The 16,563-nt window shown below is 39.0% G+C and overlaps 3 protein-coding genes and 1 long non-coding RNA gene across 7 annotated transcripts; 1 reads left to right on the top strand and 3 right to left on the bottom strand.

The window, feature by feature from the left end:
* Positions 1-1,873: 1,873 nt before the first annotated feature.
* On the bottom strand, positions 1,874-3,980 carry LOC122414005 (uncharacterized). Its single transcript, XR_006261679.1, has 3 exons — positions 3,555-3,980; positions 2,521-2,676; positions 1,874-2,290 (listed from the first exon to the last, which is right to left on the bottom strand). It is a non-coding gene; the product is annotated as an uncharacterized lncRNA (long non-coding RNA).
* Cul2 (cullin 2) lies at positions 2,660-9,676 on the top strand. Of its 3 annotated transcripts, none has more exons than XM_043424729.1 (8): positions 2,660-2,998; positions 5,638-5,842; positions 5,939-6,437; positions 6,588-6,767; positions 6,854-7,072; positions 7,273-7,443; positions 8,023-9,045; positions 9,170-9,676. In XM_043424729.1, exons 2-8 carry the CDS (start codon positions 5,724-5,726, stop codon positions 9,299-9,301), a joined length of 2,343 nt encoding a protein of 780 aa, XP_043280664.1. In that variant the 5' UTR covers positions 2,660-2,998; positions 5,638-5,723; the 3' UTR covers positions 9,302-9,676. The 3 variants fall into 3 exon arrangements, with proteins under 3 accessions (XP_043280664.1, XP_043280662.1, XP_043280663.1); XM_043424727.1 differs by having other exon boundaries at positions 2,660-3,134; XM_043424728.1 differs by lacking the exon at positions 2,660-2,998 and adding an exon at positions 3,981-4,288.
* Positions 9,677-10,045: 369 nt separating this feature from the next.
* LOC122414002 (homeobox protein ARX-like) lies at positions 10,046-12,721 on the bottom strand. The gene is made up of 3 exons (XM_043424742.1): positions 12,163-12,721; positions 11,201-11,409; positions 10,046-10,980 (listed from the first exon to the last, which is right to left on the bottom strand). The coding sequence occupies exons 1-3, from the start codon at positions 12,371-12,373 to the stop codon at positions 10,627-10,629; spliced, it is 774 nt and encodes a 257-aa protein (XP_043280677.1). The 5' UTR covers positions 12,374-12,721; the 3' UTR covers positions 10,046-10,626.
* Positions 12,722-13,714: 993 nt separating this feature from the next.
* PrBP (Prenyl-binding protein) lies at positions 13,715-16,019 on the bottom strand. Of its 2 annotated transcripts, XM_043424745.1 has the most exons (5): positions 15,903-16,019; positions 15,455-15,785; positions 15,008-15,070; positions 14,676-14,933; positions 13,715-14,394 (listed from the first exon to the last, which is right to left on the bottom strand). In XM_043424745.1, the coding sequence occupies exons 2-5, from the start codon at positions 15,493-15,495 to the stop codon at positions 14,313-14,315; spliced, it is 444 nt and encodes a 147-aa protein (XP_043280680.1). In that variant the 5' UTR covers positions 15,496-15,785; positions 15,903-16,019; the 3' UTR covers positions 13,715-14,312. The 2 variants fall into 2 exon arrangements, with proteins under 2 accessions (XP_043280680.1, XP_043280681.1); XM_043424746.1 differs by lacking the exons at positions 15,455-15,785; positions 15,903-16,019 and adding an exon at positions 15,144-15,250.
* Between the last annotated feature and the right edge of the window lie 544 nt (positions 16,020-16,563).

Here is a 16,563-nt window from a genome sequence, read left to right as displayed (position 1 = left end):
CCATAAAAATATAGGGCCATCGACTCATTCGAAGAGAATTTTTAAAATAATCTCGATGAAAACTCAGAAAATGGCAGGAGATCTATCGTCATGATGTGGCTCGATATACTTGGCAACGTTACGTGTAAGCATATATATACGCACATGAGAGCGTAGATCGACCACGAACGTCCACGAATGTATACATATATACGTATACTTTTTGTGATAGCCGGCGAGTTTGGAGGCTATAGGTATCTGTCAACTGTCAGGTGAGAACCGATATATATATATTGAAAAACCGAGTCAAATAAGCAATCATAAGATATTTCTAATCATAAACTATTAAAAGATTTATTTAATACAGAAAATCTTTCTTATAACCTATTTTATTTCGACGATTAATAAATAGTCGAAGTAGTGACCATAGAGTCGCGCGACTCTTACCTCAAAATCGTAAGATCTGTTTAGCGTCGGTAATGAAACATGTAAACAAAGTGTCCATGTGGTGACGTGTTAGGTATATAATATAGGCATCGCGTATCGCGCACACAATGACCCATTTTTAATCGCGAATATCTCAAAAACTAAATAGTCAATCGATTTGAAATTTTGACAGTCGGTCCACAAAGGCTATTATTACACCATATTTAAATTTCAGCCGGTTCTTAAGATTTCAACAAAAGTACAGAACTACCTTAAACTTTCAACTCTGATTTTTTCGATGCTGCCGGGGGTTGATCGTAAAAAAATGTACACCATTCAATTCAGCGTCATCAAATTAATCGTAAATCAAGTTTTCAGATTTCTGCTTGAAAGTTGCTCGCCATTCCTGCATTTTGACTGGACTATTGGGCTCCGTGGTGAGAGTGTCTTGAGGACTTTACCGGCTGTTTCCGGCGAACCGAATTGCCCCATACACGTTACGACGTCAGGTTGACCTATACAGGGATAAATACACAGGCAAATCTGTCAGGTATACGGTAGCGTGCATGGCCGGTGCGCGCTTTCGTTGATCGATTTCAACGAAATTTATAAAACGGAGTGCGAGATAGAAGAAGCAGAATTCTATTTTATCATCGTTCAGTACAAAAAATCTACAATAAAATACTTTCATACCTAGTTTGAATTCATTAAATTGAACGAATTAATAGATCTATAAATGAACGAATAATACATAAAAATAATAAATTCCTATATTGTATACATGTTTTTACTGAATTTAATGCGGTCGAGTGCGTATGTGCTAACGTTTTTGAATACTTCCGCATTCGATTGAATCGATTGTTGGAAAAACAAAAAAATGTTATAACTACAGACCTCCACTGAGTTAGCCCCCCCAAATCAAATATTTGGATTTTTTTTAAACATATTTTTTAGGGGTCGTACAGTGGTTCGTGGTGGCGCGATTGAATCGATCAGTGGTGAACCATTTTTTCAAAAAATAAAATTCAAAATTTTACCCCTGAGTTGGCCCCCTTAAATCGACTATATTGATTTTTTTTTTTACAAATTTCTTGAGGGTCGTACAGTGGTTAATGGTGGTACAATTAAATAGTTCAGTGGTACACCTTTTTTTAAAAAAAATGAATTTTAAAATATAGCCCCTGAGTTAACCCCCTCAAATCGACTATATTGATTTTTTTTTTACAAATTTCTTGGGGACCGTATAGTGGTTAATGGTGGCGCGATTAAATTATTCAGTGGTATACCACTTCTACAGGAAACAAGGGCGAAGAATAATCACCAAAGGAACAACTTCAGGTCGTAGTAGACCCTTGGCTGAAGCGGTTTATCCGGTTTCCAGTGGCCAGTCTAAACGGTCTAAACTCACTCACCGTGCAGCCGGGAGTCTAGCCGAAAAGAAGAAAAAGATCTTCAGGCCGGTTCTGTATATTTGGCAGACGAAAATGATGAAACTTTTATTTTTTTGTTCAAATGATTATCGAATTGTTTTCGCAAGTTTTCGAAGTTATTGAAATAGACTTCGAAAGAATAGTTAATAAATCATTAATAAAAATTAATTGGTGTATAGTTGGCAGATCTTAGCCTTGAACTTGAAAAATCGTTTTTTTTTTAAACGATCAGAAATCATTTGGGATTAAATATTAGTATAATTAAAAGTGTTGGTAGGCACTGCATTGTCCAAAAATGGCGTTTTCACTATCTTCGCTCGGCTGAAAGTCACTAGCCGACTCTCGTTTTTTTAGTAGTTGCACGTCATGTTGACTCGGACAATCTCCACCCTACCATATGAGCACTGAAGAATTTAATGGCGCCACCATTGACCACTGTATGATAATCAAGAAATCTGTAAAAAGAAAAATTAATATAGTCGATTTGAGGGGGCTAACTCAGGGGCTAAATTTTAAAATTCATGTTTTTGAAAAAATGGTTTAACACTGAACGATTTAATTGCACCACCATTAACCACTGTACGACCCTCAAGAAATTAAAAAAAAAAAAAAATCAATATAGTCAAGTTGAAAGGTTAACTTGGGGGTAAAATTTTGGAATTTATTTTTTGAAAAAATACTTCACCACTGAACGATTTAATTGCGCCACCACGAACCACTGTACGACCTCCAAGAAATTTGTCTAAAAAAAAATGCAAATATGGGGGGGCTAACTCAGTGGAGATTCGTGGCGCCCCGATACAGTTGCGTCAGTTGCGTCGAACGGCCTTCGCCATACTGCCTGAAAAAGTAATATGGCCGCCTAATGTTATTGCGAGAAAAGTGAGAAAAATTGAGTGGCAAGTGGTGGCGAACGTGGGTCAAATCTTTTAAAACGATTAAATAAAATTGTCGATAATTGCGGTAAGCAAGGGACTGCTCAAGTCAGTGGGAAAAAGGGCTTGAGTTTGCGTCGGAATAGTGACAATTTACGTGACAGACGGAATTTCTCGTAACCTCGAATCGAACGTTAAAACATCGAAACGAAGTTGGGGGAAAAAGTGGCTCAAGAACGAGGAATATAACACGCGGAGGGGGTGGTGCTTGAGTGAGAAAGATAAAAGGTTAAGAAAAAAATACTAAAAAAACGATAAAAATATATAAAGTTTATAACGAACGAAATTATTTCGACATTTCTCTTGTCGGGTGAGGTGCAATGATATATCGTCAACTTTCGAAATGAACTCTCACGAGAAAAAGGTTCGTTCACGACCTCATCATTCACCCCGATTTTCATCAAATGACCATGACCATGATGAAATTTTGCAGCTTAGAGTTAAAAAATAAACACAATACTAATTTTTTTCTACGAATCGATATTTTTTAAATGAATTCGTTTGCCATTCATTCTGAAACTGGATTTTTCTACATTTCTACATAACTGCTTCGTGCATAGGAGTTTATCGTCCAACACTTCGATGCGTTCAATGTTGTTTATATGTACGAACGAAGTAAATGATTTCTACCCTCCGAATGTTGATAATTTTCGAAAATTTTGGTATCTCGAGAAACATATGGCGTGGAAAACATTATAGAGCGAAGGAAAACGGGATTTCTTAACGCCCTTGGACGAGTATTCTTTGGAACAGTTCAAATCAGCTGGTCTACTGCTTGACTAACCTCGGCTCTTGATTCATATCCCTCTCCTCCCGCTGCCCCTCTTTAACACTCGCTCGTCCCACTGTTCCATCACCGTTTACGACTTCCTTGGGTGGAAATGACTCGAACGATTTTCTCACGATTCCCATACAGTTAGAGTTCGTTTAACCGAGTCGAAAACATTCTGGGATGTGGATTTTTGAACCAGAGAACAAGTTTCGTTTTTGAAAAACTCTTATAAATGAGGAAAAATGAAAGAACTATCGAGAATCGAAAAAATTCATAACTTCACTTTTTATCAAACTTTTTGAATTTTCCAGTCGTTATTCGTCGAGTGAAACGTGCAGAATGAAAAATAATAGCTTCCGCGTTGTTGTGCTGAGATAATATTGTATTCGTTTCCATTGTTGTGTTTTCCCAAAAAAAAACGTGTTCCTTGTGTCGCTACGTGCTGGAGAAAAACGAAAGTGTGGACGCTGCGGTGCGCGAAAGAGGGGCGGGGACGAGGAGCATTGAGTCTACAGTTTACGCTTCAACGGATATTTTTTCTCTAACGCAGTGCTTGATACTCGCTTTGCGAAAATTTCTAGAATTCTTGTTCCTTTGTTCGCAAGATTTCTCTCACTTTTGCTCCTGCTGTAGATCGTAAATAACCACTTTCAACCGCGCGAGACAAAACAATTCTGCTTTTGCTGAATGAACTATTCCAAAAGCGCGTGCAGCAGCATGACATTGACATTCGACAGAAGCGAACGGTCAGTATGCCGATTATACCCGCGTTCGCTTATTTTTATTTATTTTACGTGAGGTTCAAATTTTTTCTGCCTGCTCAAAATTTGTCGTCTCTGCAAATTTGGTTTTGAGGCATTTGGCGAGATTGTAAACGCTAGAAAAATACTTCGATTTATAAAAATGAAGGAGTCGACTATGAAAACTGAAGTGAACAAAATTTTTCGACTATTCGACGTGATTTCGAAAAAAAATCCAAAATTAGACAACGAAGCAGCGCTCGTCAGTTTGGAAATAATAAGAATTTGTATTTCTTTTTACCTATTTTTTTTTTTTTTTTTTTTTCCATTTCCACTGTCCTTAATAGTGACCAAGTTAAAAATGACAAAAGCCCAAAAAACCAGTTCGAGAAACGTGTGCGTTCTAAATTTAGTTGAACACGCGGTGTGGTGTCCCGTGATGAGGAGGGGTGAGAGAAATAAAGAGGCAACTTTTCCCTCGCGATTGTACCAAGAAATATTGTCTCGTTTCGTCGTTAATTCGACGGTCTGACAAACGTTTGAGTCTTCGTGTTTAACGAACGAATTTTCATTTTCCAAATATGTTGCCTCTGTAATACTAAATACGTAGGATGATGCGCAGAAATTTGAAGAAAGAGTGACGAGGGTGCAAAAAATACGTTGGCGAGCTGCCAACGAATGGTGGTGGTACTCGCCGAGGCCGCGAGAACTAGATAACGAGCCTCAAATCACAAACGGTGCAAAAAATAATAAACCCGATACAAATAAACGTAAATGAAGAAGCCGAGGTTTCCTGCTCGAAATTGGACAACCAATTTCTTCTATTTTCCTTGAAAAATTCTCTCCCATTTCCACATCCGACGCATAACTACACCCTCGTTTTCATGACCCGTTAACCCACTTGCAAACTGGACTGAAAATATACCGCATGACACGAATGTTTTGCAAAAAAAATCTCCTTCCATTTCTCCGCTAACGTGCATTTACGTTAATGCTTTTTTACACCACGATCCTAAGTGTGTATCGTTCGACTGCAATAAAAATTGATTCATTTACTCTAAATACGTGAATATTTTCAGTGACGTAAATTTCAATTGACTAAAATTCGTATTTCGTTTGCGTTGACCCTCGTCCTCGTTAAGGGGGTCGGTACCGTGTGGGTCTTTGAACACGTAGCACTTTTGTTTCCCAAAGCACAGAAAAGCCTTGCAGTTAAAGTGATTTTTCACAATAATATTTCTACATATTCGCCCTTTTTATGAATACTTTTTGGAATCGTACAAAAAATTGTTCTATTTTTCGAAATATTAAGAGTAAAAACACAAGATTTTGATGGAACAATTGAAAAATTTCAGATTCGTTGCGGATGAAGAAAAGTGATGTGGCATCGGTACGAGAAAATTTCTCGACAAAGTGATCAACGTTTCATATAAAAGGAAGGATGTCGTTGAAACCGCGTATGGTAGATTTCCGGGAGACGTGGGACGTTCTCCGGGAAACAGTGAAAGGTGTAATAACACTCGCGGATGTGCCCCGTTCGACATGGAACGACAGATTCAGGTAAAATGAAAAATCGAGAAAGAAAATGGACGATAAAATAAAAAATAAAACGTTGAGCGATAAACAAGTGAATAAATAAATTCGTTTGTTTCACAGCGACGTCTACTCGCTGTGCGTAGCTTATCCGGAACCGATGGCCGACCGTTTGTACAACGAGACAAAGCGCTTTTTGGACAACCATGTTTCTCAATTGTTGATGCGTGTTCGTGGACACGGCGACAACGGTCTTCTCCAGGCTTATCATCGAGCGTGGACCGAATATTCTCAAGGAATAAATTATCTGCATCGTTTGTACTTATATCTCAATCAACAACACATTAAGAAACAAAAATTAACCGATGCCGAAATAATTTACGGTGTGTCCTCGACAATCGCGGTCGATTGTCAGGAACAAATGGAGATCGGTGAATTGGGTCTTGACATATGGAAAAAACGAATGATCGCACCGTTGAGACGACAGCTCGTGGCTCTTCTCCTCGAGGGTATTCACGCCGATCGTATGGGCGAAGCACAACCTGCTACGACTGACGTTATTTGTGGCGTTATCGAAAGTTTCGTCAGGGTTGAAGAATACAAAATGAAAGGACCATTAGATGTACGTTGACAGTTAATGAGTGGTCGATTTTAGTCGGATTTTTGATGCAGAAGAAAAATGTACTTTTGCTATCACCGTGACGACGTTCTCCGAATGAGTGTCAGAAAAATTTCTGATATTTAAAGTTATTTTTTTCTCTACTATTTGCAGATGTACCAGGAAATATTCGAAGGTCCATTTCTGGAAGCGAGTGGTGAATTCTATTCTCGAGAGGCTTCGGAACTGCTGCAACAGTCGGACGTGACGCGTTACATGGAGCGAGTTACCTGGCGGTTGAGTCAGGAAGAACTCCGAGCTCACAAGTTTTTGCATCCCAGTTCAACGCCAAAAGTTCGTGAATTTTCTGGCAAAGGCATATTTGTATTTGCTAAATCCTAAAGTTTGACGCGATTCAACCTTTTGCTCTCGTTCTCAAGGTTAGACAGTGCTGCGAGGAAAAAATGGTGGCTGCCCACGTAGCTTGGTTACATACGGAATCTGATCTGATGGTCGAACACGAACGACGAAGGGACCTCGCCCTTTTGTACCCGCTCATTCGACCTTTGCCTTCGGGACTAGCACCATTGGTGCAAAAACTTACTCAGCATATAACCCAACAAGGGTTGCAGGCCATTGGTCCAATGCAAGGAGAAAATGTAATTTTTCTAGCAATTTCAATCCACGAAAATAACGAAAAATATTGTTTCCATTTACCATTTTCGCAATTCATCGAAAAGTTCAATTTTCCTTGAACATTTGATGCTGAATGAGAATCGAATTGCGTTGTAGCGACGCAGCATTCTCAAATTAATTTTGATGTCCGTTTCCTTATGGATTTTTTTTTCTCTGTGACCAGGTTCACACCCAATTTGTCGAAAGCATGTTGGCCGTGCACTCGAAATATTCGGAACTGATAAAGGACGTTTTCAAAGGTGAACAAGCGTTTATCGGCGCATTGGATAAAGCTTGCTCAGCGGTTGTGAATCACAGGCCGGCAGCTCGACAACCAGTTCGTGCTCCTGAGCTGGTAAGAACTATTTTCATAGTGAAGGGGAACTTGAATGTGACGGGCCAAAAAAATACTGTTTTTTTAGAACATTTTTACGCAGAAACAAAGCGTTAATCAAACCTCGGATCCAGCATAATTTCGAGAAAATATATTGAACTATTCTAGCGTCAATTAGTGAAGCATATTAAAAATTTTCACGACTGAAGGTTCTTGAGCGTCGTTCATAAAATCCCAGTTACCCCAAGAGAATTTTTTCGCCTCTTTCGCTCCAAGGATTTTGAAAAATAATTAATACCGAATGAAAAAATGTGACTCCATAAAATCTCAGTCGCTGTAATAACGAATAAATAAAGGAAAAATTTAAATTTGGATCATTCGACTCCAGATAATCCCTGGGATGAGATCAAAAGAGTTGTTTTGGCCAAAACGTAGTCGAATTTTTCGTTGCTTTTTTCTTGATGTGTCTTTTCAAACATAGTTATTGTTGGAGAACGTGAAAAAATAGTTAATTTGGCCCGCCACAACAGCGTTCTTGTAAAGTAAATTAATTTCACGAATTTCATATAAATTTCAAAATTTTTGAAACTCAACCTCTAGCTCGCCAAGTACTGCGACTCATTATTGAAGAAATCAGCAAAAGGTGTATCGGAGGCGGAAATAGATGAGAAGTTATCGCGTTCAATAACGGTATTCAAGTACGTGGACGACAAGGACGTATTTCAAAAGTTTTACGCTCGTATGTTAGCGAAGCGTTTGATACACCAGCAATCACAGTCGATGGACGCGGAGGAGGCGATGATCGATCGTCTAAAGCAGACTTGCGGTTACGAGTTTACGAACAAGCTTCATCGGATGTTTACCGACATGTCAGTTTCGGTGGATTTGAATGTAAAATTCGCAGCAAGTCTGAGAGAAAGAAACGCGGATGCTCAATTGGGGATTGGATTCGTCGTTTACGTATTACAAGCTGGCGCTTGGCCTTTGTCCTTGCCACCGTCACCGGGTCCGTTCCACGTGCCACAACAATTGGAGCGTTCGGTTCAAGCTTTCGAGAGTTTTTATCACGCCCAATTCAGCGGTCGTAAAATCACTTGGCTTCACCACTTGTGCCAGGGTGAATTAAAGCTAAATTACCTCAAGAAGCCTTATCTCGTAACCGTGCAAACCTATCAAATGGCGTTGCTTTTGTTGTTCGAACATTGTGACGCGTTACCGTGTCGAGAAGCTGCGGCTTCGTTGCGTCTGTCCCACGAGCAACTCGTCAAACACGCAGTTATTCTTGTCGATTGTAAAATATTGAAAAAAGCATCCTCAAACTCTTCAACCTCGAGCAGCTCTGTCACCGAAGAGGACAACGGCAAGGACAGCAGTGCCGAAAACACAACCTCCTCAACGACTACCACGAATCTCGAGGAAGACTCCGTTCTTCAGCTCAATTTCGATTATTACAACAAAAGAACCAAATTTCGAGTCACCGGAGCTTTGCAGAGGGACGCACCGAGTGAGACTGAGGCAACTCACAGGAGCGTCGATGATGATAGAAAATTGTATCTGCAGGCTGCCATTGTCAGAACTATGAAAAGTCGAAAAATTCTAAGACACAATCAGCTCGTCCAGGAGGTAAGAATTCTTTGCTCGTTGAGATCGCTTTTTATTATTTTTTTTTTTTATTTAGTCTTTCTGATGTTATCGATGTTAGAAAAAAGAGCTAATCGTTTAATGAATTCGTTATTGGTGTTTATAGGTTCTCAGCCAATCGAAGGTGACATTCGCTCCATCGATAGGTATGATAAAGAAGTGCATTGAGGCTTTGATCGACAAGCAATACATCGAACGTACCGCGAACAGTGCAGACGAGTATTCTTATGTCGCGTAACCCTGTGCCACATCCCCACCCCCATCCTACTTCACAACGTCGTCGTATTTCCTACGCTCGTCGAACAGGCGCCCCTCGTATCTTCGTAAAACCCTTTAAGGTGAGAAAATGAAAGCAAGGAACCATCAACTGACGATCTTATCGCGCCCGTGCTGATAACATCCATGAAAAGTGGTACGAAAAACAAAAGCACACGATTACGACGAGAGGTTGCTTCTCTGCGTCGTATCGGTGATCGCTTAACCTCGAACGTTCAATTTAATATTGATCACGAAGATGATGAATGGAATTATGAAAAACAAATTAATGAAAATGTAATATATGCGCACCGAAACTGAAAAAAAATCACAATAAATAGATATCGTTACTATTTTATCTCAAGGCTTTTTCTTTCTCATTTGTATCACTCTTTTGTCTCTTTGACTTGAGTTTTTTTCGACCCTTATAACTTTTGTTTGGGTACTCACTGTAATCCTTGAAGAAAACTCTGAACGAAAAATTCCCTGAAAGAAGTTCGAGCTCAAATAATAACTTTTGGTGCTTAAAAAATCGATAACTTTTCGTATCATCGTTCCATCACTCGTTCCATTTGTTTGATTAATTTCGAAACGATTTATTTATTCAAATATTTAAATTCATTATTATTCCTTGTTTGTCAAGGGTCTGAATACGACGAGATCGTTTGGACTTGATGTGGCCTTCGTGTAACTAAAAAAAAATGATTCGAATGCTGCAGAAAACCGCTATTATATAACACATTTATTCAATCTCTCCATAACTTTTCCATGCGAAAAACTTCGACAGGACGTTCAACAATTCGGATACAAATAGGTTCAAAAATTCTCGCGATTAAACTTTACATGCCGATCATTTAGATGAAATAATTATTATTTATTGTTATTGATTTTAATGCTATTTACGGAGGAAATGATGTTCGGTATCTATTTTGAGATTTATTATTTTTCAATTGCTAGAATTTTTCACAAAAATTCCCTAAAAGTCGTCTATGGCCAAAATCTATTTTCCATTGTAACTGACAATCATTTTCAAAACTGGAAGAAAAAATGAAGCAAAATAATGAAAAAAATGGAACTTATGGAATGTGGATGCAACGGGACTTATTGGCACTGTAAATTATTGCTTCGTGAAATTTTTTTATTACACGTCATTGCTAAGATTGTTTTTTATTTGGAAAAATATGTTTTTTGGTCCCCGATTCCACTGGGTATGAGAAATAATTTAGTTTTTCTTGATAATTTTATTCGTTTCTATGACTAGAGCAATGAGAGGTATTGCGTTAATATTGCTTGAGAAATTTATTTCGATTAGGAACGCGGCGTTTTGAGTTGCAAGAGATCAGGATCGAGAAGATTGCTCGGATCATCGTTGTCCTGAAGAGTTTTACTGCTGAGACCGTTTACGATGAGTGGCGATGCTGTGGCGACGTTTCCATACGGTGAAAAACCAGCCCATTCCATACCGAGATAAATTGGTGGCGGACTGCCCAGAGGAGCTTCCAGCAAGAGATGATCGGTTTGATGTTGCTGCTGGTGATGATGAGACTGTTGGGCACCGTCTGGACAATCAGCCGTTTGTAAATGTGATGGATTCAAGGCATTCCCAAGCTTGCACTGTTTCTCTTGCTTTCGCCATTTGGCGCGTCGATTTTGAAACCAAACCTTCAAAGCAAAACGATTTTTGTTGATTTTTTCTTCATTCGAAGTTTCGGTTTTTGAAATAATTTATTAAAAATTTTCACATTTTTACGTGCTATTTTTCCAGAAGCCCCAATATTCGAGTGTGCAATTGCGACTTGTGGAATGAATTTCAGACTAAAATTCACTCCTAATTGGCTCTCTTGAAACCGAGTTTAATGAATAAACAATTTTTCGAATTTACCTGCACTCGTGCTTCGGTAAGTTGAATTCTCATGGCCAGTTCCTCCCGGAAGAAGACATCGGGATAGTGTGTTTTTTGGAAAGCACGTTCCAGCTCTTCGAGTTGAAAATTGGTGAAGGTGGTGCGGTATCTTCGTTGCTTACGTTTCCCGACGATCCCAACGGACAAGGGGCGTTCCTCACTTCCAGGGCTCGGTGAAAAATCATAAGCTGCGATAACGCGGAATGAAATAAATAGTTTATCCTCTTCGAATGATTGGGTTATGAAAACTTAGCGTTGGTGCCGGAGGAACTGCTCGCAAAGTTCAATGAATCGAGTGTTAACACCTCATGAATATCGACAGATGTAAACCCATTAGAACTAACGATATTTAAGTTTGTTCATTGGACGGGGAGAGAAAAAGCGAGAGAGAGAATGTGCTAAGAAGAAAAGGGCCGTAGTTGACAGTGGCCCGCTTAATGCACTTAGCAATAATTTAATTGAGTCGACGACTGGTCCCTAAATTACGTTACGAACCCAAGTGCCGAGACGAGGCTGGTTCTACTTCTGTTGCTGAGATAATAGACGCGCGGTGCTCAAGTTACATACACGCATCGTTTCTAACGAGCCGCAAATCCCGAAGCCTTTATCTCGCGAGCGCGTAGCGTTCCGGGGGACCGATGAATTTCGCGTGCCTCAAAGTTATTCGCGTTACGCGAGTGGATTCTCGATTGCGTTCGTGGTTTCATAAGTTTCTCCGGAGCAGGAAGGAAAAGTCGTGTGATTATGAGAGAAAAATATGAAGAGACAGCTCGATAACGCATTTCCACGTGAAAACCTACAAAAGTGGCTGAACTGGAACTAGGACAGTAAACAGTTTCTAAATTGAAGAATCGAGAAACACTATTTGACATAGGAACAAACGAATTTATAATCAAGTGAGAAAATGAACGTATTCTTATACGTTCATATCGAGGACTCACTGAATTTTGCTGGAAAACAGACGGAGGATGATTGTCCAGCAATGAGACCAGCGAGGGAACTGGACTGAAGATCATTAGCAGCATTGATATCGTCGACGGTATTGCAGCCAGCGACGATGGCACCAGCTGAGACGAGGGGGTCTCTGGGTGATCCAACAAGAAAAAGTTGTCCACCTTCGTTACCACTTTCATCGTCGTCCTTCAAGTTCATCACAATATAGTCCTCAATTTTCGACGTGGTAGCCAACTTGACGATTTTAACTAAAACTTTTTCACAAAATCACTTCGACGACGATCTTCAAATCGTCGTTCCCTTCGACGAATCAACAGGAGATATATTTTGAAGTAAAGGGAAGGAAGAGGGTGACTTTCGATTGGATTTAATGACGAGGGTCGCGAAAGTATGTACAATAATAAATCGAAAGTGCATCGATAAAGACGTATGTGTATTAGTTTTCGTTGGACGTTGGGAATATGAGACAACCGGTTGATTATAATCAAATAACGAGAAAGCGTAGCACAGTGGTGAAACGTGTCGTACCGAGCACTACGTTACGAATTGCCTGGCCCATAACTCCCCTGTGCCCCCCACGTTTCCCTCTTTTCCACCCCTTATTTTTCTTCTCTGCCTCACGACGTTCGTCAATGTTTTTTATCTTCGCTTCTTTGCTCCTGCTTTCTTAGTTCCTGCTCTTCTTCCTCTTCTTTTTACTTTCTTCGACTGAGACTCTACATAAGTAGATGGATATACCTGTGCATTTGGTAAGTTAAAAGAAAAAAAATCGACCAACCAACACCCCTGCGAGCTCAGGGGGAAAAGAAGAGAGGGAACCCTCTTCTCCTCCTCCACTTTCTTCTTTTCACTTATGTCAACGATACGTGAACTCTTGCTGCTGTGTCCGGTATTCGTCGTATTCCTAGGTGATCCAGAATTCTACCTTTCGGGGCTTCCTCGACGTAAACGTCCCGGACTCACCCCCGCGTCAAAGACTCCTCATCGCCAGGTCGAAGCCACACAAATGTTTCCCACTCTCTTCCTCTCTCCCTCCTTTCCTCGTCGTTTTTTCTGTCTCTTTCTTTTTGCCTGTGTCTTTTATATATGTAGTTTTTGCTATTACGATAGTCTTCTAGAATCGATAAACGGAGACAATATCACGACAAAGTGCAAACAGATTGTTTCAAAAAATTTCTTAAGCTCTTAACAAAAGGAACTGAGAAGAAACTGAAATTTTTGCCATTATTGCTCATGAAATATTTTGTGCAGCATAAGAAATTTTTACTTTAAAGGAAATTTGTATTTTACATATTTCAATTTCTATGAATGCAAGCAGCCAATTAAAAGAATTTTGGTGGAAAAACATCAAACATTTTCAACGTACGAAATATTCAATCCTTTAAAAAAATGTTTTGAATCGAACGAGGGTACGCCTCGTTGGTGAGTTCCTCTTATCGGAAATATTTATTTTGGATTGACGGAAATTTTGAAAAATTTTTTACTACTAGACAAAAACTCGAGTCCCTAATTGAAATAATAAAATCCAACGTCTTGTACTTAATTCACAACATTTGTTCTTTATTTTTAATAATTTATAATACAACTGGTAAATAAATCGATTTCTATTTCCATTACTGCAATTAACATCTAATAACACAAAAAAACATGTGTTTATTGGATAATTTATGGTTAGAAATCTACAAATTATGTACAATATATATAAAACATTTATCGGACGATTGCGTGTCTCGGTGCTATAGTTTTGCCACAAAGAGCGTGAAATTTTGTAGGCCTTAAGAAATTTTTTTTTTCTTACTATTCAACAAAATTCCAATGAACAATGCAGCGATAGAATGTGACTGGAATATGTAAAAACTCACTCAAACGATCGTGATTACGGAAAACTTGTGGATAACGAACTGAGATCATTGCGGTGATAGTGTGAGTGCACAATTTTGTAAATAAACATAAACTCGATACACCACATTGTTGAAAAACAACTTTTGCTTCGCAGACTGTTTGCTGATACGATTCTCGTTCTTATCTGGAGGTATGTTGTCTGTTGTTCGCAAACTTGTAATTCTTCATATGCAGAGAGTTAAGTTCATCAATTGGTTCGGTTTTTGGTCCCCGGAGAGCATTTTGGACCGATTGACTAAACGTAAAAAAGACGGACTCGACTCGTCGAGACGAGCAAATCGTCGTCGAAGAATTTTGTTTCGATCACGACATTGCCACTGCACCAAAAAAAAAGAAAACATTTTTTAGATTATTTAGAGAGAAGACAGAAAATTGATTCATTGCTACTGAAAATGAAACACGACGTTTCTACTCCATGAAAAATTGAGTTTCCAATCACTTTCATGGCATTGAAGAGACAGGAAGATCATTCAAAAAAATGATGGAAATCGTAGTGAAACTGACATTTAGGAATTTTTTATTATTTCTCTTAATACGAATTGATATACAACTGTACTTTGTATCACAACAATTGTGAAACTAGTAAATTCAAACTTACTTGAGTACATTGGCTGGCATCATTGAACTTTCAGGTGCAGCTTCGATGGTACTTTGCCATGTGTTTGTGCTATTTGGAATGACGAAGCCAAATTCGAAAAACCATTCTTCTAAACAATGTCCTTTGAATAGGACTTTTTGTTCCAGTCTAAATCGTTCCAACGGTTCAGCCGAACTAAAGTTAATTTCCCTCGAAACGGCTCGACAGCGTAAAATCCCCTTGGGAACTCTTGCCTCGTGTTCAACTTCAGGAACGGACCTTCAAAAAAATTTTTTTGTGTAGCAGGCATAAAATTTGAGAATTTTTTACAATTGATAAAATGTTGTACTCACAGATCTTCGTTGCCTTGCCATAATATTTTCCCACTATCCGCATCCCTCAAATTCATCCAATTACTACAAGTAGTATTAGTTAGGGAAAATAATCGATAGACAGGCTAATTAATAGAGAAAATCAATAGCTTCGCACTTTGAAAAAAATTATATCGTTTTCCTAATCGATTAACCTCGAATCGTGTTCGTCGCACTATCGAGCTTCAATGTTATTTATTATTCATACAAATAGAATCATCGATCATTGTGAAAGATATAAATTAACGTCGATTAACTTAAATATAACGCATGTGTGAGATAACAAACACCGGAAAACTTGGTTTTCGATGGACAAGTGACAGTTGATAAATGACATAACCTCAAAACAGAATGACAGAATGGAGATGCAGTGCGGAGTACCGTGATTCCAAATCCTAAATATAAAGTTGGATCGATAAAAAAGGATACACCTGAAAGCCTTTGAGAATGTCTTCGCTTCGTGACGGCATATTAAATATATGTAAAAAAAATAAAATATAAGCGCGATTATCGTAGCGAGCGTAGCGATAAAAGTCTTCTTATTCTCTTTGGCGGAGGTTGGAGGGGCCTCGATAGAGGATAGAGGGCAGAGTAGTCGATCCCCCCTAGCCGCTGGGTTGTTTTTCCGTGGTGCTGACCAATGGGCGTAAGGCATAATACATTATTCTTCTTCCAATTTGGCTAGCGTCACGTAGAGGGCCGTGAGGCTAGCCTGGCTCCGGCCAAAAGTCGTTTTTTTTTGAGGTTGGTGTGAGCTTCTCTAAAAATATGTATTTTATTTTCGAATGTGGATTTATTATTTTAAAGTGAACGCTGCGTTGTTGAGTGTGGAAAAGGAAACAGAGAATAGGTGATTCAGGGAAGTCACAAAACACACCGAGACTGTGAATCACATTCCTTGTTCCATATATCTCCCAAGCGAACGGCTACATGTCAATGTTTATGTTTACATTTTTTCTCCCTCTTTTTATATTATATCCCCCACGTGAGCTGGGCAGCTCTCGAGAGATACAGAAAATGGGAGAATTTAATGTGGCATTTTATATATAATCTGTTGTAAGTTTATTTAGTTTTTATTGTTTTATCATCCTTCTAGATCGCTCATCGCTCAATCATTGAGACGGGCCGGTTACCAATGGTTCCATTTTTCTCCAACTTTTATGTTTATTAATTTGATGTTTTATTATTTCGTTAATTTTTTTTTATTAATTGGTGCAATTACATTCTACACTGTTACTTTCATGTCACTTGATGAATTTCGCAGGATGACAGAGAAACACCTCTACCTTCTCGCAGGTTCGCCGGCCGCGCGCTCGAGAGGATTCAAAGCCGAAAAAAATAGTGCTGAAGTGAACGTATTGATCGGCCCATACCGCGTAAACACGAAGATTCTTCGTAATTTTATTGGCCAAACGAGCGAGCGAATGAGAACGCGAGACTTTGAAATTTCTCGCGCGTAAAATGCCGAGTAAATATATAAGAAGGAAGTGCACGAGCGGAGGCGTTATATTTGGTAAATCGTATGCATCTAAAGTTGG

Source organism: Venturia canescens, chromosome 7, assembly GCF_019457755.1.
Source record: "Venturia canescens isolate UGA chromosome 7, ASM1945775v1, whole genome shotgun sequence".
NCBI classification, from domain to species: domain Eukaryota; kingdom Metazoa; phylum Arthropoda; class Insecta; order Hymenoptera; family Ichneumonidae; genus Venturia; species Venturia canescens.
This window is presented reverse-complemented; position numbering and strand designations above follow the sequence as displayed.